This window comes from Paramisgurnus dabryanus, chromosome 13 (genome assembly GCF_030506205.2).
Source record: "Paramisgurnus dabryanus chromosome 13, PD_genome_1.1, whole genome shotgun sequence".
NCBI classification, from domain to species: domain Eukaryota; kingdom Metazoa; phylum Chordata; class Actinopteri; order Cypriniformes; family Cobitidae; genus Paramisgurnus; species Paramisgurnus dabryanus.
In genome coordinates, this window is record NC_133349.1 from 21,468,909 (window position 1) to 21,491,955 (window position 23,047).

Genomic DNA, 23,047 nt, shown 5'->3' on the forward strand with positions numbered 1-23,047 from the left:
CATAGAAAGCAAGTAAAATAATCATAAAATGCATCATTCAGTTTGACACGCTCTTTGTTTTGAAATAATAGGTCTCGGGACATTCAAGAGACTAAATGTGTCGGCTGTTAAGAGCTGTTGGATCTTGAATAATTTAATGCTTGTGCTATAAAAACAGTTGAAATACATGCTGTTTTACTTATTTATATGCAGTCCACTTTCAACCAAAATTATACCATCATCCTCACATCCAATTCAATATGTGATATAAAATGACACGCCTTGTACAGGAATTAAAAATAGAAAAACAAAGATAAAGGTGAATGGCAGACTTCAAAAACTGGGTGCTGTGTGTATTTATCTAAACAATTAAAAAAGCAAATGCATAACACAAACCTCAAGGAAAAATACTTTTTTATTTGTATAGAGATGTAAAAATAAAATTGAAAGTGCACATTGTACTATAGTTCTACGATTCATCTGAATTGTATTCAGGTGTGCAAGATGTCAAGTAATATTACCTGAGCATTCAATATAGTTTTTGCATTAAAATGGGACCTTTATATATATAAACCATTAACCACGAACCATTTATTATTAAACCATATTTAGTAATAAATTATTAAACATAAAGATTACAGTTGAAGCAAAACCATTTAAGTCCGTCTGACATGTTTTCTTGTAAATGAGCATTTTTTTAACAGGCTCGTGTTTAGGTTTAGTAATTTAATTTCACTTTAATAGCAATGAAAAAGGTTATTACGGAGTAATTAAAATGCACCTTATTTTTTACAAATCTGACTTTAGTCATTTTATTGGTGTCTTTTGAGGCAAAACCCTCTAAGTACATCTACACTTCACTATTCTTTTTATGAATACAGTTAAAAGGTTAAAAAATCAGTCATTGTCCTAATATATTCGGTAAACCGAGAAAAAACTCTTAACTTCTGCGCAACATTTCTCATCCTATGACACTTCTGGGCACTTTGAGGACTTGCTGAAAAAATCACTGTGGCGTTAAACACAGATTATGGCAAACAAACCGGTTTTTGAATGGCCTGAGGCCGGAATTAAGCGTATTTGAAGTGAAAGTGTTTGATGAATGTATAATAAGTGCCAAGAGCATTCGGCCAGTATCATTATTACATTTTTGACAGAGGTGGTGTTTACATCTAAGCTGTTTAGTTACTATGAAATTACTAAATATAAAAATCCAGTCAAATGTTACAGAAGGACCAGTCCCTACTTTCTCTCACTAAAATGGTTATAAACATTGGTTTAAAAAAACTATGAAGCTAATATATTGACTTTGAAAATATGAATTTTTTTAAAGGCTAAGCTGCCATGTTTTGAAAAAACCTATTCAGCGCAACGCAGAATTTGGCATGAACCCAGAGTACTCCCTCCTCCTTAACTGTGATGGGTACCAGCCGAGGTGATGGAGTGGATTGATACTAGTGAAGGATAGCTATTTATACGAAGATTTATATTATAATGGTCTTTTAAAACTTTGTTAAATAAACTTCATTAAAAATAAATCCTTATATGATGTGGTTGTAATCACCATCCCTGAGTTTTGATTCTACAAAAACAAGAACGTTTACACATTTGGCAGCTGCACAACACATACAGCTTGGTAGAAACCGCTTTCAGTTTTAGGCTGACCGTTCACACAAAGATACAGTTTATTTACTTCAAGCTTTCCAAAGTTCACATCTTTGGCCAGTTTCACAGACCCTATTCCTTCAAACATCTTCTCTGTCATTTTCTCCTGTGGTTTGGCCAAGGTAAGATGGTACGAGGGGCTTCGTGAATGACGATGAAGCCAGCCCTTCTCCCTGAATACCTCCTGCAAAGGGGTATTCAGGCTCTGGATATCAGGGATGGGCTGAGGGGTTATGTGTAGAACAGTCCCATTAAAATGCTTAAGTTTTGGGGTGAAGGACACAGAAATAGGCGCTTTGTGAGAGTTTCTGACTGTGGTACAGAGGAGTTCAGAGGCAGCACTGACCTCCTCAGGGCTCTTGAGGACAAGCAAGGAAAGGGTAACGTGCAAGGTTGCAGGGTCGACCCATATCGGCATTGACTGGGGAACGTGAGAGAGAACTTTCCTCTGAACGCGATGGTAGGCCTGGAGAGCAGCGGGAGAGTCAACGCGAAAGCAGATAAAGTGGGTGGGTTTACGTGGTTGACGGGCTGATCTCGGCTCTTGTGGTATAGATGATACTGACTCTGCAACCATATCTCCATCCCAGCTGTCTTTCCATTCTTCCTCTATTTTAGGGTTTTCCTGCTGAGTGATGGATAGCTCCTCTGCCAGATGAGGCAAAGAATTTTCAGCAACCTCCATCTTTTTGTCTTCATTTTCAAAAAGTGCACTGTCTCCACTGACTTCATCATCAGCATTTCCGTCATCTCCCAGCTCTTGTTTGTTTGATGTAGATGCATCATCCTGTTCTTTAGAAAAATCAGAAGTTGTTTCCTCTAGATCATTTGAAACATCTGCTGCGTTTGTAGTCTCTTCGTGTTGCCCAGGGTCAGCTGTTTCTAAAGATTGAATCATTCCAATAAATGTAAAAATTTTATCCATTTAAAAGTTCAGATAATTCATGCATGTTCAATACCAGCTTTCTGACAAAGACTAGTAAACACAACATTGGTGGAAAAGACTCCCAACCAACATAAGACTCTTACCTTGTTGATTTTCACTAGCAAAAGGAGGCACGATGGTTTGCCCTGTGGAGCCGAACACCCTGTCAGTACGACTATCTCTGTCCCACACACGCTGGCCTTTGTAGCTAAAATATTGGATCCTATGACGGGGGAGAGCCAGTTCCTCAGAGAAGTCACAGTCGCATACCTTTCAAAAACATTATAAAGTCTTTAGTGCCCTGTAACTTAACTGGTAGAAATGCCGCTAGTAATACCATAAATCATAAAAGTCTAAAGCTGCTTATGGCTTTGATCATTTAGATATTTGACCACTTGCCTTAATTGATAAACTTTATATAGGATAATGTATCATATGAAGGTGTTACACACTTGAGTATCCCATGAGAAGTCAGAGAATGGGCGTTCCAGCACGCCAAGAAAACGATCCAGATGACCAACTATAAAATCAGCTGGGTCAGCTGTGGGGTCCCATATAATTCTCGAGATGACATCATCTGCAGTACGCATGCGTGGCTTTTTCATTCGCTCTGTGGCATAAAGGGCAACCATTTGTAATTATAAGCTGCACATTTTAAAGGTTAAAGTGTTTTTGCTTTTTGTCTACTGAAATTTCATTATTAAATCATCTGTAGTAACACACCTTCTCTATCTCTACTCATATGGTGCTTTTCTTTCTTATCCGTATGAATTTTTGTCCTATTTTTCGGGCTGATACCCTGCTTGTCTGTAACCATTTTGTCATCGTCCTCTGACAGTGTGGTTTGAGTACTGTAAAAAAGAAATGCAGCATGAAGTTAAAACAACTTGGGTTTAGCAGGTCAATTCAACCTGCTATTTTAAGCTTTGACTTGTTATAAATTGACATAACATATAAAAACAAGTTGAAATTGTTTCACTTAAATTGTTAAGTTGAAGTAACATAAAAATATATGTTGATTTGACATCATTTTCCACAGTGAGGGACATCAGACACACTATCTTAGAATATTATAGAAAATAATATAATATAATATTAGAAAAGAGCCAAGGCATTATTTGCTTCAGTTAATACACTGCTATCAAAAGAGAAATGACAAACCTGTGAGACAGTCGACATCTGTCTCCAAAATGACATCTGCCCAAGAGGAAGTGCCGGCAAATAGTGTCTTTGCTTGTTTCTTGTTTTGTCTCATCTAAAGGCAAGGGAAACAAAAGTAGAGTAAAGTCATAACATAGGCCTGTCACAAAGCAACCAGAACATTCAGCAATATACATATATTCATATACAGACAGCATACACAAGTCCTTAGTAAAAAGGCATTAGGAGTTAAAAGAGAAAAGAAGCGTCTTATGTTTCCTTTATTGATGGTATGTAAAGATGCGAGTGAAAAGTAAACCAAACTTGTAGGGCGTATAGGGATTTAAATCCATGTCTTCAACCCCACCCACCACCTACGCTTTAACACTGGTTTGACGTAATAAACAAACAAACCTTTAACCCTTACATCTACCTGAAAGAAAGGTACACCTTAAAACAAATACCTATTCAGGCGCCACAATTGAGCACAGATATTTTATCAGTCACTTTTGAATACTTTCGGATAAAAAGTTTTTAACTGAAAACAGTACAGTAACGGCTTTCCCCATAAGTACTGGTAAGATTAGTATTGCTGAGATGCAGATCTTGTTTATATTAAGAGTATGTACTGTGCTTCCTGCTCGTACAGTAAACAGGCTGATTAATATACGTGTGTATAATAAACTTACTGCATAGAAGTACCGCGAGAGCGATCCGAAATCTGTGCGTTCCAATAGCTCTCGCGGTACTTCGATGTCATCAGCCATAAAGTCTGCGCTGCGTCGCGTGAAGTGACGTCAAACACACCTGCTTTTGAAAGGCTTTTCACTGCCCTCTTCAGGTCATTTGCATAGTGAACAAAAGAACTAAACTATAGCTTCTAAATTTAACAAATACTTTTTGAACTGGGCTTTAACAAACAAGATTATGACCAAGTTAGACAAATTAGTAACTTTTAATTCTTTCTGAATTAGCGACAGGCGAAAATTCGTACTGAAATAGAGCAAACCTACAATTGACAGTCGCTGTAAATGATTAAACAATACCACACAAGATTTTATACGCATATTTTGCAATAATTAACCCGACATTACTTTAAACAGTCGACTTACCGCTTTGTATGTGTTTATTAGAATCCTCTGTAATGTTTTGCTGTGTATTCTTCTCGTCACTGAACTCCATATTTGACAGCTTCACCTTAAGCTTCATTAAAACAGACAAGTTCTTACAGCCAATTACATTAAAAAAGCAACATAATTCATGAAGATACGAAGTAAAAAAACAGATTTCATACACCCAAATATATAGTTATAGAAAATCAGAGATGATGAACTAGCCTAAGTTACCTTCAGACACAGAACAATACAACTAGGCTAGAAGTTGAAGTGAAATGCAACTACATGGTGACATCACATTCTACAAATGACTCATATTAATCATTCTCTGCTTTACTTAACTTTATTAGACACGCGTGACACAACGTAACCCGCAACTTACTTAACTCGTATGGTTCTTAACATACTCTTTGTATTTAAAATATTTAAAGTTATCTGTATCATTTATAAAATCGTTATTTACAAATGTACTTACTGAGCTGCTAACAACCAGGGCCCTTACGTAATGGTCACAAACGTAACTTCCGGTATCGCCGCGCGATTGCTGATGGGAACTGTTGTTTTCGAGAGAGTTACATTTAAAACACTGAGCGTGCTCTTTCGCTCTTTAGATAACAAACATATACTTGGCGTTGACATATGACTACAACAATAAAAATTTATATAACATGGTTTTAACTGGAATGTATAGACGTCGACAATGTCCATTCATCGTGAGAGACAAGACCAGCTGTGAGTCACGTACGCGATGTTATGCTCCAAGCGCGTGACATCCACCGTCACATGACAAACTAGACTAAGCAAGGATGGACTTAACGATGTAAACACAATAAAACTAATAATTAGGATCGTGTTTCTGTACGAATTTGGAAAGTAGTACGTCGTTGAGGATGGCGTACCATTATGTTGACTGCGAAGCGTAATAAGAAACTATTGTATTGTAAGTAACATCTATAACACATACAGATGAAGTTGCTGGCAATGCTTTCCGTTGCAGTGTTTTGTTCTTTATAGTTTACTGGCCGTAACAGTCGGTACTACAGCTCTACCAGCTTGTTAGCAAAGGTAAGGATGTTTTTTTGTACTGTGTTGAGATATTTTATTTATTTACAGTCAACTCTTATTACTATTTGATCTCTCTCTCTCTCTCTCTCTCTCTCTCTCTCTCTCTCTCTCTCTCTCTCTCTCTCTCTCTCTCTCTCTCTCTCTCTCTCTCTCTCTCTCTCTCTCACACACACACACACACACACGCACACACACTCATATTATCATATATGTATTTTTATATTGTTGAACATCTGATTATATTGTTGTATTGTGTTGCATTGTTTATGTTTATCTTAACATAAATATGATGGTTTGATGTTTCTCCAGATGAACGCTTTAGTTGCTCTTTGCCACTTTTGTGAACTCCATGGGCCACGGACACTGTTTTGTACAGAGGCCGTTCACCCTCCCTCCCCGTCTCCCTCGCAGGCTGGGTCAGCCATTCCTGGTGACCGGGACCGAGACATGGACAGGGAGGGCGAGGGTCTCACCATGAGAGCCAACAGCTCTGCCACGCAGAAAGCCGATATGTGCGAGGTAAGCCAGAAAAATATCGCATTTCGAATTTTAGTTTTCATCCAAACGTTCTCTCTATTTTATCAATTTCTCATGCATCTTTTAATATCTGTACTTTTCTCATCAGGGCTGTCGTTCACTTCCTGCATCCCACCCAGGGTTTGTGAGTGTGGACAGTGAGACGGGTATTCGCTACATCAGCCATCAGCACCCACGCCAGCCGCAGCTCTTCAGCGTGGTGCGACAGGCATGTGTGCGGAGCCTTAGCTGTGAGGTGTGTGCATGTGTTAAATATTGTTTTTACAAATAGAGTATTGGTTGCATCATTCAGTTTGTGTAAATATAAAATTTATGTCACTAATTTTGACTTATTTGTGTATTGCTCTTTAGGTTTGTCCTGGTAGGGAGGGGCCTATCTTCTTTGGAGATGAACAGCATGGATTTGTTTTCTCCCATACATTTTTCATTAAAGACAGCCTTGCACGGGGCTTTCAGCGCTGGTACAGCATTGTTGTGGTGGCAATGGACAGGATCTACCTTATCAACTCCTGGCCATTCCTGCTGCGCCACCTGCGGCTAACCATTCACAGTTTACAAAGCACAGCACTCAAGGTACTTGAGTGATATTTATAGGAGTACTAGAAATACAACTGGGCGTGTGATGCATTGCAACTAGTTTTGTCAGCACTGTATGCTTTCATTCTAACTCTTTTTGTTTTTTATATCCAAGTGGTGAGGTTTATACAACCCAATTGAAATTACTGATTACATTTTTACTGCAGGTGTTTGACAGCGAGCAGTGTGTGTGTCCTCAAAGGGCGGTGCGTATGAACAGTGCATTTTCTCCTGCGGTGTTCCCCCATCAGCGTAGCGGCAATGCGGCCCGCTCACTCACATCCCTGACCCAGCATCCCAACCTGTGGGCCAGTCTACATTCCGCATTCAGCTGGTGCGTAAAACACTGTGGATGTGTATATAAGAATTTGGACAAAGACACACCCTTATCCAAACTTGCTTGTAGAGTACCACTTTTTGCCTTGGGGCAAAATTGTAAGGTTGTTTGGGGTTACTTGTTTGTTTAAATCCCTAACATTAAATATTTTGTAAAAAATAATAGCAAAAAACACTAAACAAACATACTATGTATGTGTTTTGTATTTCCTGCTTGCTTTTGAATTACTTGTTAATTGTCTGGGTTTTGTAGGTTACTGAAAGCTTGTGGCAGCCGGTTAACTGAAAAGCTTTTGGAAGGAGCACCCACAGAAGACACACTGGTTCTCATTGAAAGACAAACTGGTAACATTATACAACACACAACAGTATTACTATTGAAACCCAAAAAAAATGTTTTTGTTTAGACTGGAAAATATAAAAACAATGGGTGTCATTCACTAAGCAAGCGTACGCACAAATTTGTTTGCAAAATGTGCGTACGGAAGTTTTAACTTACAAATCATGATTCAACAAAAACTTTCATACTAAAATTTATTTAAATGTATGCAAAAAACGTAAGAACAACTTAGACCAAACATGCTAATAAAAAAGTTTTCGCCTATTGACCCAACATTTTGTTTGTAAGTCTGAAAAACCCTTCAGTTATTACTTCAATTTAGTATTAAATTAACAGAATAAAAGTAATGACTTTGCATAAAAGTTTTAGGGAAAAAGTTGACAGTGAATTTTTGTATAATTCTCTCACAGAACAAGAAGAAGAGATGACTGTCTGGGATGGTGCTGAAGGGGGCGGATCTAACCCTCAACCCAGCCAATCGGATAGTATGCTGGTCAAAGATTTTCAATGTGATGATGGGACGCAGGAGGATCTTCTTGGGCCAAAGTTCAAATCACTGAGACATTTAAGACAGGTGAATGTGTTCTCAATCACTTAACTCAAAAGTTTATTTACTAACCATAAATTACTTACCGAAATATGATTGATTGTCAGGTCCTTGGTGCTGCAGATTTTCGACAGCTGGCATGGCATGTTCTCATGGGAAACCAAGTCATATGGAGAAGTGCAGATCCTGGACTCATCCAGTCAGCTTTTAATGTATTAAAGGTCAGCTAAAAACTTATGCAGATTTTCCATCACACCGGTGTGATATGTCAACAGCATAAAATGCCCAGGCCTATATTATATAGTAAGTAGACACTGGCAGTGTGTTTATTATTGCTTCCAATGTAGTTCTGATTCTTATTTTTAATCATTTTGAAGGCTTTGCTTCCTGTTGGCTGTGTTCGAGCAGTTCCATACAGTCCTCACTATGAGGAAGCATATCGATGCAACTTCCTTGGGATAAGCCCAGATGTACAGATCCCAGCCCATGTCAGTTCATCAGGTACATTTTGTTAGTGTGTGCATTGAAAAATCTGTGAATTCTTTAGGGTTCACTATACATAACAAGTTATTAAACATCTACTGTATATTTACAGTATAATATCCCAATCCTGAGGTCCCCCATTAACACTGAACAGCTGCACTCCTTTCAGCAATGGAAATGTTTTATAATTCTCATCCAACCATTCTGGGGAAACAACCCGCATCTGACCGATGTTTTCAACTAACCCACCCGCAACTCTGCAAAAAAAAACAATTGTACCCGATCCGCTTCCTGGCCCGATCCGCATTTTTTAAAAGTAGGCATTGTTTAAAATAGTTAATTGGCATCTTTTATTCAAACAACCCGACCGACCCGAATATCATTAAAAATATTTTTGGATGACTCATAGCCCTGGGTGACCGCAGGCACCCGCTCATTTTGGATCAACCCACACATCACTGACTCATACATTTTTAAGGGGACACAAATAATACAGTCAAAATTGTACTTGTATAGATATGTGTACACAGAGAAAAGCTCAGCATCATCTGTATTAAAGAACAGAATCACTTCATTTGATGTTCTGCCTATTAGGGAAAGATAATTTTTTATAACAAGATGTTTATAAGTGAATATTGATTTTATTATATAATATGATATATTATAGATTATATGTTATAATTATATCATATTGTTCAAGACAATGAGTAGAGGTGAAATAGAGAGTATTTATTGTAAGATTCTGCAAATTTCTCAACTTTTGTGTGTCTGTTTTCTTTCAAAACACATTAAAATTGTTTTATAACTCAAGTGTCAAGTTCATCTGGAAGTTCATCGCTCATGGGGCACCCTTGCATGGCTAGACAGCCATTATTATTTTTCTCTAAACCCTATTTATCTTACTTTTTTTGTCTGTCAATCTGTCTCACAGAGTTTTCAGTGCTGGTGGATGTTCTTAATGTCGAGCGTGGATGTGTAAATCCTATGTCGGATGACTACATTCTCTCACTTTACCAGTTCAACATTAGCAGTGCCAACACGCAACCCGTGGACAGAGGTAAATGGCAGGGGGTGCAAAACTATTCTGATGTTATGTGTCTTTATTTATGTATAGCCTAAAAGACACACTTTCTATCACCAAACCATAATTTGTCTTTTTTCTCAGGTCCAACTCTTTTGAATAAGATTGAAGTGGCTCTTTGTAATGAGAATCTGTCAGTGGAGGTGGTGTCTCTCTGTCTGCTGTGTCTCAAAGAAGAGTGGATGAAGTAAACTCATATTTTGTCTTCATATACATATACATACATACATACATACATATAATATTTTACTTCTATCTCTTCAGTCTGAAATCAATAGAGATCCATGACAATCTCTAACTCTTTAGTTGATATGGTATAGAAACAGTGGCAAGAAAAAGTATGTAAACCTTTTGGAATTTCATGGAATAATTTGTGAAGTTAAGGGTATTGACAAACATAATGTCTAAAAATAATTACACAAAAATGTTGATCTTTCATGTCTTTATTGAACACACTCATTCAACATTCAAAATGGCAATGAAAAAAGTAAGTGAACCCCTAGAATTAATAACTGGTTGAACCCTCTTGGCAGCAATAACCTTATACAGACACTTCCCGTAGCTGTGGATCCTGCACATTGTTGAGGAGGAATTTTAGCCCATTCCTCCTGGACAAAACTGCTTTAGCTCTGTCATATTCTTTGGACGTCTCATGTGCATGGCCTTCTTCAAGTCAATCCATAGCATCTTTATTGGGTTGAGGTCTGGACTCTGACTTTGTAAGGTGGATTATGTTTTTCTGAAGCCATTCTTTTGTGTACTTGCTCCGGTGTTTTGGATTGTGTCCTTCTACACAGTTTTAGCTGACGTACAGACATTCTCACATTATCCAGAAGAATTGTCTGATATACTTGGGAATTCATCTTCCTCTCAATGATTGCAAGCTGACCAGGCCCTGATGCAGCAAAGCAGGCCCAAATCATGATGTTTCCTCCACCATAATTTACATTTGGGATGATGTTTTCATAATAATATGCCGTGCCCTTTCTACGCCAGATGTGGGTGTTTTCCAAATAGTTCAATCTTAGTTTCATCAGTCAACAAAACATTTTGCCAATATCGCTGTGGAATGTCAATGTGCTCTTTTGCAAACTTCAGGCGTGCAGCAATCTTCTTTTTAGTAAGCAATGGCTTCCTTCGTGGTGTTCTGCCTTGGATACCCTGCTTGTTCAGTGTTTTACGTATTGTAGAGTCATGAACAGAGATGTTAGCAAGTTCCAATGATGCCTTCAAATCTTTGGCTGTCATTATGGGTTGTTTCTTTACCTCATTAAAGAGTCTTCAATGCGCTCTTGGTGTCATTTTGACTGGGCGCCTACTTTTTGGTAGATTAGCAATAGTCCCTTGTAGAGTGTTTGCCTAACTGAAGAGGTGAATTTCTAAAGTCTTTAAAATATCTTTCAAACAATTCTTAATCGTTTCTCCTCTTAAAGCTCTTTTTGGCGAGGCATAATACACCTCCACAATACATCTTAATGAGACTCTAGGTGTGCTAAGACTCCAATAAGCTTTTTTGAGGTCATTAACTCAAGGGTTCACATACTTTTTCCAGAAGCACTATGAGTTTTTTTTGGTTGTTCTCAATAAAGACATGAAAGATCAGACATTTTTTTGTGTAATATTTTTTAGACACATTATGTTTGTCAATACTCTTGACTTAGATGAAGATCAGATCACATTTTATTACAAATTTATATAGAAAACCATGAAATTCCAAAAGGTTCACATACGTTTTCTTGCCACTGTGTAGTAGCTTTTAATTGTATTCATCATATACAGTGGGGTTCAAAGGTCTAATATTAAAAAATAAGAAATATTTCTTAACAATTAAGCAAACCTCTGAGAGTATTTGCTTTTTGTAGGGTCAGATTTACTTTCTTCAACTGATGCATACAAGATGCTATTTTCATGTTTAGCATGGCTTAGGTTTTACATAAATGTATGGAGTTAGAAAATGAATATAAAGCAGTTCAAAGTGTCAACATTTTTCTCTTTAGATACTTATAAACTGAAGACTCTTTAACTCCATTTTAAGTTATTGAATTACTCATATTTAGTTGCATAACCCTTGTTGTTGATAACTGCTGCACATCTGTGTCAAATCGAGTCAACCAACTTCTGGCACCTAGTAACAGACATTTCAGCCCAGGATCCAAAGTTCCTATTAAATTTTAGGTTTTGCTTCAGAAACTGCATTTTTAATGTCACCCCATAAGTTTTCATTGGGGTAGAGATAGGGAATTGAGCTGGCCACTCCATAACCTCAATCCTTTTTGTCTGGAACCAAGACTTTGCCCTCTTGCTTGTGTGTTTGGGCTTGTTGTCTTGTTGAAACACCCATTATCGGGGCATTTCCTCTTCTGCAAAGGGCAACATAGTCTCTTCAACTATTCTGATGTATTCAAACTGATCCATGTTCCCTTGTATACGATAAATAGGCCCAACACGGTAGTATAGAAATCTCCATATCATGATTTGTGCTCCATAGATGATTACTGTACTGTTGCTCGAATTCAGTACCCGGGGTCACCCGAGGTTCTGTCGATAACCACTTGACCCAAAAAGAACAATTTTACTCTCATCAGACCACCACAGTTGATGTGATTCTGCAGATGTCTTTTTTCAACACTGGTGCTTTGTGGGAGCTTCTTGCAAACAGCTTCATTCAGATGTCTTTTGACTGTCATGTACTTGCAGATCATTTTAGATCATCTTTGATCTTTCTAGAGGTGATGAAAGGCTGAACCTTTTGCATTCCTGACTATTATTCAATCTGTACCAGTAGTTGCTTGTTTTCTTCCATGTGCTTTGGGGTTTTGTTGCCATTTGAAAGCATTTGAGATCATTTTAGCTGAGCATCATAAACGTTGCTGCATTTCTTTATATGTTTTCTCCTCTTAAATCAACTTTATAATCAAATTGCATTGTTCCTCTGAGCAATGATGGAACAGTCCATTTTACTTAGTAATTCAGCAGCAGATATATTTTATAACAATGGGTGAAACATTTGCTGTAGAGGACACACCATTATTAAAAATAGAAATTTCTCAGGATTTTCAAATCCTTGGTCACTTTTGGAATAACGGGTTCCCACGGGTCCTTTGAAATCCTTGAAAATTTGTGAATCTGGGGGAAAATTAAAGGCCCTGGGAAGTTTTTGAAAATATACATACATAGATACAGATCTTTGAAAGTGCTTGAATCTATTTTATGCAAGAAGTTTTCTGGAAAAAAATCCATACAGTTTTGTGTAGGATAATATCATCAAAAAAAATTCTAGATGTTTTAAGCACACATGGAAACTGTTTGCTTTAAATGCTTATATCTTCTGTATGCTAATGTTGGTTTATACCAAAATGCTTTTTTGCATAGTTGTGTTTGACACATGAAAACGTCTCGGGTTACGTATGTAACTGTTATTCCCTGAGAAAGGGAACGAGACGCTGCGTCTCCCTTGCCATACTTCCTGCGTCCCTGTAACACCGTCTTTGGCAAGATTTCAGATAGCGATATACTTCCTGACTCCCGCGTCAACCTGTCTTTGTCGTTAAGCCTCACCATTGGTTGAATTTGATATACACATTCAGACACACTTACCCCTGTAAGCGTCCCCAAAGTGTCACTGCAGTGATGCAGCGCGAGTTCCCTCGAAAGGGAACTGTAACAATGTATCTTAAAAGGTAACACGATGTAACCTTGCTCTCATTTGAAATGTGTCCCCAAATTTAGTCCTTGAATTTGAGGGTATTGGACCTGGAAAGTCCTTGAAAGGTCCTTGAATTTGAAGTTAACTAAGGTGTGGGAACCCTGCATGTAAGTACACAACTGCCTTAAATATATTACACTGTGTAAGTGGTATTTGGATATTTTATTACAAAAATCTTACATATTGTTGCTTTAAAAAAATTGCGTTCCTGTAGAAAAATGCTAAACAGTCAAATTTTTACTAGTAGTCTTATATTTGTGAACTTCACTGTATTAGCTTAGGCAATGTTCACCCAAAACTGAGAATTCTGTCACCATTTACTCAAATCATGTTTTTTAAACCTGTTCTTTATTATTTTAAACACAAAATAAGAAAATGATAATTTATTAAAACATCTTCTGCATTTAACAGAATAAAGAAACTCATACAGGTTTATAACTACATGAGAGTGAGTAAATGATGACAGATTTTTTATTTTGGGGTACTATTCCTTTAAATTGTTTCTCATATACTGTTATAAAAGAAGTTATGGAACACTTCACAATGCTTTTATTACACATTGTACAAACCATTTAAAATATTGTGGTGGTTTAAATGAAAAACATTTTTTCAGCTTTCCTTTCATATTCCCTGTTCGCGCAGTTCTCCTTCCTTCTTTACCTCGCAATTTCCTTTATGTCCTGTTTTCTTTTTTTGTGTCTATTGTTCTTGTTCTGACCCTATGTGCTGTTTCTCAACACCTGGTCGTCTTGTTTTCTTTGTTTACAGCAAAGTCAAAGTTCTATTTAAGTTCTCCAAGGTGGACGGCAGAGGTAAAGAAGACACGCAGAAGATCTTAGTCCTACTGGGGGCCACAGGACCAGGTGAAGAAGACAACGTGCGGCTTCTTAAGTTTTGGATGACAGGACTCAGCAAGACCTACAAGAGCCATCTGATGACAGCTGTGAGAAGTCTGAGCCAGTGAGAGAGAGAGGGAGTAAGGGAGGGAGGGTGGGCAGGGGGACAAAGGACTCATTGCTTGGGTATGATGAAAGGAAAGCATGTGTGCATGTGTGAATTATAGGAAAAGGCGACCAGGTCGTGGCCCTTTTGAAAGAATGGTTTTCTGTATAGTATAAGGAAATTTTTCTCAGAGAGAAAGATAAGGCAATCGCTGTAATTGAAGCCTTGGAAAGATTTAGTTAGAGATGTGCATTTAAATGGAATGTTGTTTTACTGTCATGACCAGGCATGTCTTAATCACTGGGTATTTGTGTACGTCTAATGGAGGATAACGGTGCACTTACATTCACGTCATCACATGTTCTGTTTGTGACTCTCAGAGAGAAAATATTAATTTTATTTGCAATGTATTTATTCTTGTTTGATAACTTCTATCAACGGATTTTACTGTAACATTAGACATAATAAATAAAGAATCTGTACAGCTTGTTAAAATTGTAATCTAAATTAATTCTTGCAATTGCTAAAAGTGACATTTATTGCTGTAACAAAATTTTATAACAACACAAAACCAATTACCATTTTTACAACTTGTTACAGCATGCTACATGAATTCAAGCCATTCAATAAACACTGCTAACATATACTCAACATAAGCAGCTCTCAGATAATATGCACTAGTTTCATTTGAGGGAGATTGGGCTAAATAAGTGTATTTCTACCAATACAAGGCGATCATTGTAGTTAAATTGTAGTAGGTAATTGTTACACAGTTCCTAAAATGAGTGTAATTTGTTGTAAAATCCTGTATTTGATTTGTCACTGTGGTTAAAAGGATTTTAATAATGGCAGGACAGAGTGTAACCCACAGGTCAAATTTGCAAGATACTTCCTGTTTGTACAAGCTGATTGACTGCAGTGTGTAGGATTTGCTGGATAACAGCCAGGATATATCTTGTGCAACACTGTTTATCATGCATTCATGAACATAAAGTTCACTTTACTGTAACATTTTCTTTGACACTGATTTATATTTACAACTATACCAATTTTGTATGGTCAGCTTGGCCGTACACACACATTTGATGCATTCAGAACAATGCTGCTTTGATGCAGCCATGTGACAAACTATCAATGCTTTGTCTATAAAAATGACAGCATTCCCTCCTCATTTTATAAGCATCACATGTCTGATGATGAGTAATCTTTAACAATATAAAAAACATAAAAGTGCATAAAATACTTGTTTTTATTTCAAATCTGAATCCCAACAGGCTTAGTCATCACATTGTCGTGGGTGTAGTGGGATGGGGTCACATGGATGGGGCACAGACATCTCAAACGAGTAGGTAAGGGGGATTGAAAAAAAAACACACTGGCAAAATGCACAACAAGTCCGGGAAAGGCCGTGCATTGGGAGCTGATTAAGAGGGGGGAGTGCATGCTGGCTAAAAAGAGGTAAAGGGGTGGGAGCTTTAAAGAGACCGGGGGAGAAGAGAGGAGCATTGAGCTTTTGAGACTTTCACTTTCAGCAAGCAAGCTGGCTTTCTGTAACAGACCAATCACTGTGCCAAGAGAGAGGAGTTGTTATTAAAGGCTCAAATAAAACCACTGAATGAGAAGGGGGGCATAAAAAGCAAAGTAAGACCGAACAAGAAACTAAGATATATCATGCATCAGATTTTTTTCCAGAAAATTTGGAAATTCCAAGTGTGTGGCTGGGAATGAACCGAAGAGACAATATGGAGCGCAGCTGTCAATGCTGGATTAAGGAGTAAAAACAGGAGACAGAGGTTTTTGTCGTTTCCTCAAGAGGCTGCTGGGAAACCACAGAGATAATCCCTAACTTTCCATCAGCTATCTGTCGTGCAAAAGGACTTCTCTGAGAAGAACATGCGAAATATGGCCAACACTGGCCGGTAGAAGCATGTTACCAACAGGTACAGCTAACGTGACAATACGCGTGTTTAGTGTGACGAACCATCAAATGATGCGCGTGTAAAATGCTATCTGGAATGATGACGTCATTAAGAGCAGAAAATGCATTTGCTTATTAAAAATATTGAGGTGTTATAATGATCAACATGTCGTTTACCTTTCAGTGCTGTTACTTCTATCAATATTGACTGTTCAAGGAAGTGGGTGCGATGAATTTATGAAGACGACGGTGAGAAATCTTCAACGTACTGTCGACGGAGAGAAGACGAAATTTGTAAGTTTCGCATTTTGATTTATTATACATTGTAGAATCTGGGCCATGTTTACTCGGTATTTGTAAAGTACTTACATGTATCTGTCTGGTATGTTGTTGAAATCTGCAGTGTGTTATCTCAAGATTGATTCGTCTAATGTTAAATGAAACAATGTCAAATTTTAATATCTGTTACAGCAAGAAGTGTTTCCAAAAAACTACTTGGTGTCTCATTATTTTAACGACAGCGCTGTGTGTAATGAACCGGTAAGAATGACCATATTAAATAGAAATGTTTTGCAAAGCCCCCACATGAAAATGCTGTTGTATACTTAGGCTACTTCAGTATTTACTATGGTGTAAAATTCATTTTGAACCTTACCATAGTATAGTTAATACTACACTGTAGTACACATTAACAAAGTGTAGTACAATACAATATAATTTACTATACCACAAAACACTGTATACAATACTATACCAGTAGACTACAATTTACTACACTTCAGTTTACTTCACTATATTGACATCCCATATTACAGAGAATTGTTTTGCAAAGGCCCACATGAAAATACTGTAGTATACTTTAATATTTACTATGATAAACTGGAGTAAAATTCCTAGGTATATATTACTTTTGAACCTTACCATAGTAAATATTAAAGTATTCTACAGTATTTACTACAGTTTGTCAATTCATTGAAAAGCTGTAGTAACAAAATGTAGTATACATTAACAAAGTGTAGTAATTACTATACTCTACCACAATACACTATACAGTTTACTACAGGGACTTTAGTAAATAATAAAGTATACTACAGTATTTTACTATAGTTTATTAATTATTTTTTTGTTAAAACTAAAAAATACTATAGAAGATTATCATAATTATAAGTGAAGTGATTACTATAATATTACTTTAATATACTAAAGTTTAATCTAGTAAACAGAATTTACTATAGTTTATTAATATACTTAAATTAACACTAAAAATTCTTTAGTATAGATTATTAAAGCATTGTGATTACTATGATATATACTATAATACAGTTTACTCTAGTAAATAATAAAGTATACTACAATGTTTACTATAGTTTATTAATTCACTTTAGTTAATACTTCAAAATACTACAGTATATATTATCAAAGTGTAGTAACTGCTGTAATATACTCTAATTTACTCTAGTAAATAATAAAGTATACTACACTATTTTCTACAATTTATCAATCTACTAAAGTTAAGTAAATCTACTAAAGTTAAGTAAATGTAGTATACTACAGTATACTACATTTTACTATAGTAAACACTAAACTATACAACAGTATTTTTTCATGTGTGTTTTTATGTGACCTAAACGCTTTTGTTTTGGTTTGAGTAGTTAATCATAAACAAATGTCTTGTGTTCTTCTTCCGTGTGTTTAGTGTTGTGTGCTCAGTGGTGCAGTGTTCTTGTCTAATTCCTGGAGTAAACTTCTTCAGCATCTCAACCGAGTTCACCTTAAATACCGTTTAATCAGTGAGCTGATATACACACTGGACAAACTAACAGAGAAGGTCAGGGATTGGATCATCTTATACATGATTATATATGTTAACATGCCTTAATATTACATATTATGTTGGATCAAGAAGCTATATATTCTTACTTCTATTTTAGACAGATTGTATAAATTTGTATTTAATTTATGTTGCACCATTTGAGTTGCGTATAGCTGTTATAATTTTTTGTATTCATCTTTAAATAGAAGTTTCAGGAAACTCCAGATATCGCAAATTTCCCATCGATTCAGTCAACACCAGAAGACCTGCTATCTTTCACCTCATCGCTCTTTTCAAAATGGCTCCGTTTGGATTGTGCTTTCGGAGAGCATCGCTGCATCTTTCCTATACCAAGTGAAGAAGATGAAGACGATTTGGAGTCAAAGGAGGAGGAGAATAGGGAAATTAGTGACCAGATGGATGAGCCACAGCCTGTAATAGAAGGACAGATAAGTAAAAGACAGCTTGACTATGTTCCTACCAGTGGATATACTGAGTTATGTTTCCCAGGTTTCTTTCGGTGGATCTTATATTTTCTATGGATCGCAACACATGCATTTCTGATCTCATTGTTTTAAATGTTACAAATACTATGGATGAAAGGCTTCAAGACCTTACTTTGCAAGGAAAGTGACTGTGTTGCCTTGACTTTGATCTGTCTTCGAAAGAAATTGCTTTTTGAATCAAGTGGTTGATGATCAAGAGATATCTACAGACAGCCACTACTGGACTCTGTTTTTTGGAACAATGGCATGGCATATGTGAAGCGTGGCATATATACTTGTAGCACAACTATGTACAAACCCATTTGTGACAAGCAACATTGCTTAACACTTAATGGTTTATCACTTTTTATCATTTTGTACAGGGAATCATGTGTCTTGCATCATAGTTGAGGTAAAACCTAAAAACCTAAGTGTTTTTAACATTGAATGTTGTATTAAAAAAAAAGAATACATGAAGCCAAACATTGCTTATTGCTCAGCATTCGATATTAAACCACTAAACTCCAATACTACATAAAACTGTAGCATAGTTTATCATCAATCTGTGCTGGCTGAGCAAACTACTAAAGATCTTTTTTGTCTCTCTTTTTGAATATAGATTTTTAAATAAAATCTCTTCAAAATGTATTAAATGTTTGCATGGACTGACTTATAAAGATTTAAATGAAAAACTTGGATATTATACTAGAATTACACAGTTAATACAAGTACTCAGTATATGTATGAGGACTTTCTCTAGTCTCAGCTGAATGGAGGGACTTGCAGATGATGGCACAAACAAGAGCAAATCCACAGAGAGCTTTTGTTCACACACTTTTGATGTCCTAACACACTAGATAGCTGGGTCACGCTCGAGATGCAACAACAAGCACACATAAAAACACAATTAGCCAGTCATGACATAGAAATTGACCCTTTAAATACATAAACTAAATATACAAATACTAAAGCTGATGATCCAATTAAATAATAATTTATTCACATATTCATTACCACACCATGAATACAGATTCAGGTGTATAAAGTAGGGATGCACCGATAGGATTTTTTTGGGCCGATACAGATACCGATTAAAACAGACAACTTCTGGCCGATACCGATATTAAACACTTGTATACAATACTATACAGTTGGTCTATTAACTAGTTTATTTCTGCATCAAATTATTTTTACTGAACATGGATTGGATCTAAGTAACATTCAACTGACCAACATAATAAGAGAGGCACAAATTAAGCTAAAACAAATATAATAATACAGCATGACAACCTTCAAAGGTGGTTTTTGCAATTCAGCATTTATTTTATTAACAACATTAACTCATTTTTTACAGATTTCTTTATGCAGTTAATTAATAAACAATTGGTATCGGCCTTTCTCGTGCTATTGCCGATATGCCGATGGTTTCAAATTCATCAAAAATCGGCCGATAAATATCGGCGGCCGATACATCGGTGCATCACTAGTATAAAGGTTTTAGTTATACAGTATTTAAGAAATTGACTTACTCATTTGAGCCAAAGTGCATGCAGGCAGGTCGGATAAGTTGGTTTGAACATTAGCTCAAATCATTTTGTGCAATTTAGATAGAAACAGTGGTTCTAAGCATACTTATGAACAATATTTTACATGTACATTTTTTTAAAGCAGGTTTATTTCAAGAGCGATTACTGGAAATTCTGTGACACCAGTTCCCGCTAGCTCACTAATCTGGTTGTTTTCCAACTGTGTGCTATGGTAACTCTGCACTCTACTGGTTGGCTCCAGTATAAAAAAATCCCACCACTGCAAAGAAAAATGCAAAATGCCATGCCAACTTTAGGAAGGTTTCCTGGACAAGAATTAGGCTAGTCCTAGACTAAATAAATGTAAGAGCTGTTCCAAACTTAAACAACTTGCACTGAAATATCTTAAAATAGATGCACACAAGTAATATGTTTTTAGTAAGGCATGTTTGTTAAAACTAGTTATATTTCCTAATAAATCTAAGGCCTAGTCCTGGTTTAAGTTAATCCCTGTCCAGGAAACTACCCCCTTATGTTAAAGAAAATGGCAACAGTCCACACTTACTGTGCCGTGCAGAGTTTGACTGAGATAAAAAATGTGAAGCTTTAAGATTATACAGTGGTGGAAAGGACAAATCATTTTTTTAAAAGGGCGGTAGTTGGAAAGGGTTTTATTTTTAGGGGGTGGTTTTTAGGGTGATTTTAGATTACTTTTCAGTATTAAAATATAAAAATCTTAACTTGTTAATAACATTATACAATATGTAACTGCCTGCCGTGCAGTGAAGGATTTTAAAGGGATAGTTCACCCAAAAACGAAAATTCTGTCATCATTTATTAACTCTCATGTTGTTATAAACCTGTATAAATTTCTTTGTTTTGATGAACACAAAGGAAGATATTTTGAGGAATGTTTGCAATCAAACCGTTCATGCCCCATTCACTTTCATAAAGCAAAAAAGAATATGAAAGTGAATAGGGCTCACAAACTGTTTGATAACGAACATTCCTTAAAATATCTTCATTTGTGTTCATCAGAAGAACAAGGAACTGTATACAGGCTTGTAACAACACGAGTGTGAGTAAATGATGACAGAATTTTCATTTTTGTGTAAACTATCCCTTTGTAAACTGCGGTGGAGGTGGAGAAAGAACCAGGCGCAATTTCAACAGACCGGGAATAATACATATAAATTTAAACTTATTTTATGTTTTCTCCAATGAATATTTTATTGAGTAATAAGACAGCCAATATCAAAACTGGCCCAAGCACTTTCATTCAACAGAATTTCTATTTTTATTGCATTAACAAATTTGACCAGCATGTGTCGCCATTTGTTTGCAATATGTTACTGAAATGAAATGTTATTGAACCTGTGATTTCATTTTAGTGTAACACTGGCAAAGGCATCTCAAATATTTTTTCTTTCGAAAAAATGCACCGCATGTTCTGTGATGTGACTATTGCAGACATGCACAGTGCGATGTTGATGCTGAAACAATATGGTGCAGTCCAAGTTCCCAGGAGGCTACACATCAAAATGCAAAGCTATGATCAGCACCAAAAATAGAAAGACCAGATAAGAGTTTGCAAATAAGCGCAGACATGAACCAATAGAGTATTATGAGACAACGCTTACCCTTTATCAAAGTGATGGGAAAGCAAAAGTGTGGAGAAACTGAAAGAGAAACAAAAGTGTGGAGAACTGCATGTGATCCAGAGCATCAAATCATGCATGGTTGCTTCAACTTACACTCATCTTTACTGTTGACTTAATAAATGATGACAGTACTAAAATGAATTCAGAAGAAAACCAAACCATTTTCGCAAGCAATGTTAAAAAAAAATGCCACGACTAGACTCATTAGGAAACATTTTGTGGTGGCACTGGATAATGACCCAAAACACAACTCAAACAAAGAGTTTATTAGGGAAAAGAAATGAATGGCCAAGTCAATCTCCATTTGACCAGTTGAAAAGCATACTGAAAGCAAACTCCTCAAAACAAGCTATGTTTGAAAATAACTGCATTTAAAGCTCGGAAAAGCATTTTAAGGGATACATTCAATATCATAGATTCACTACTGTGATCGCATAAAAGCGATTTGCAACTAAATAGCTTTTGAATATTGTACATTTGTTTGAAATTAAGTTGTCCCAATATACTCACCTTAGATACAGGGATGAAGTGCTATTCTTCTTCCTTGTTAAAAGACATATGTGCTGAAACAGCCAATAATAAAATATAAAATTCTGTACTTTTGCCTCATATTCATCTTTAATATTACAGATTTCTTGACTCCATCAAACAGAGCAAGTTTACGGGCCTAACAATTTTTGGAGGGCACAGGATATAATTAAAATTGAATTAGTAAAATAATATGAAAATAGATCTAAATGATAAAGTTAATAATAATTTGATTTATTTTTGTGCTTTGGCAACACTATTTTTTTAAACGTTCTTATCAATAGAAGTGATTTTTTTAGACAAAATTAATATATAGAAGAAGCTACAAGAAATCAGAATAGAAATAATATAATAATAATAATGTAGTATTTTTGACATCTGACTTTTCCCTACCTTTAAATAGGCTAATCCCCAGATTGTGAAGTATAACAACACTACCAATAATTAAATGTTCCCTTTATTTTTAACCTATATTTTCCTCTAATAAATTAATTCAGGAGAATATAATCACTGCCGTGTTAACAGAAAAAATACTGGTAATTTAGTTTTTTCTGTGGAGAATAAAAGTAGTGCAAAATAGACCAGCTGCATTTTGGTGTTTTGGTGCAAATTGAACATTACCTACACAAATACGCTTATCTGTTCGGCCTCAGCCTGAGCACGATACAGAGAAACTGAA

At 36.2% G+C, this 23,047-nt stretch overlaps 3 protein-coding genes across 5 annotated transcripts; 2 read left to right on the forward strand and 1 right to left on the reverse strand.

Annotated features, from left to right (window-relative positions):
• Positions 1–376: 376 nt before the first annotated feature.
• On the reverse strand, positions 377–5,442 carry leng9 (leukocyte receptor cluster (LRC) member 9). Of its 2 annotated transcripts, none has more exons than XM_065261230.2 (7): positions 5,300–5,442; positions 4,822–4,912; positions 3,731–3,824; positions 3,293–3,420; positions 3,022–3,179; positions 2,674–2,839; positions 377–2,526 (listed from the first exon to the last, which is right to left on the reverse strand). In XM_065261230.2, exons 2-7 carry the CDS (start codon positions 4,889–4,891, stop codon positions 1,580–1,582), a joined length of 1,563 nt encoding a protein of 520 aa, XP_065117302.1. In that variant the 5' UTR covers positions 4,892–4,912; positions 5,300–5,442; the 3' UTR covers positions 377–1,579. The 2 variants fall into 2 exon arrangements, with proteins under 2 accessions (XP_065117302.1, XP_065117303.1); XM_065261231.2 differs by lacking the exon at positions 5,300–5,442 and adding an exon at positions 5,056–5,187.
• A 171-nt stretch (positions 5,443–5,613) lies between these two features.
• On the forward strand, positions 5,614–14,932 carry flcn (folliculin). The gene is made up of 12 exons (XM_065261229.2): positions 5,614–5,889; positions 6,199–6,408; positions 6,515–6,661; positions 6,778–6,999; positions 7,170–7,336; positions 7,592–7,683; positions 8,089–8,252; positions 8,333–8,446; positions 8,603–8,726; positions 9,640–9,765; positions 9,874–9,976; positions 14,264–14,932. Exons 2-12 carry the CDS (start codon positions 6,199–6,201, stop codon positions 14,457–14,459), a joined length of 1,665 nt encoding a protein of 554 aa, XP_065117301.1. The 5' UTR covers positions 5,614–5,889; the 3' UTR covers positions 14,460–14,932.
• Positions 14,933–15,903: 971 nt separating this feature from the next.
• On the forward strand, positions 15,904–19,298 carry LOC135743492 (uncharacterized). 2 transcript variants are annotated; one of them, XM_073811635.1, is made up of 5 exons: positions 15,904–16,380; positions 16,537–16,649; positions 16,827–16,895; positions 18,052–18,183; positions 18,375–19,298. In XM_073811635.1, exons 1-5 carry the CDS (start codon positions 16,365–16,367, stop codon positions 18,744–18,746), a joined length of 702 nt encoding a protein of 233 aa, XP_073667736.1. In that variant the 5' UTR covers positions 15,904–16,364; the 3' UTR covers positions 18,747–19,298. The 2 variants fall into 2 exon arrangements, with proteins under 2 accessions (XP_073667736.1, XP_065117305.1); XM_065261233.2 differs by having other exon boundaries at positions 15,905–16,377; positions 16,540–16,649; positions 18,375–19,295.
• Positions 19,299–23,047: the final 3,749 nt, after the last annotated feature.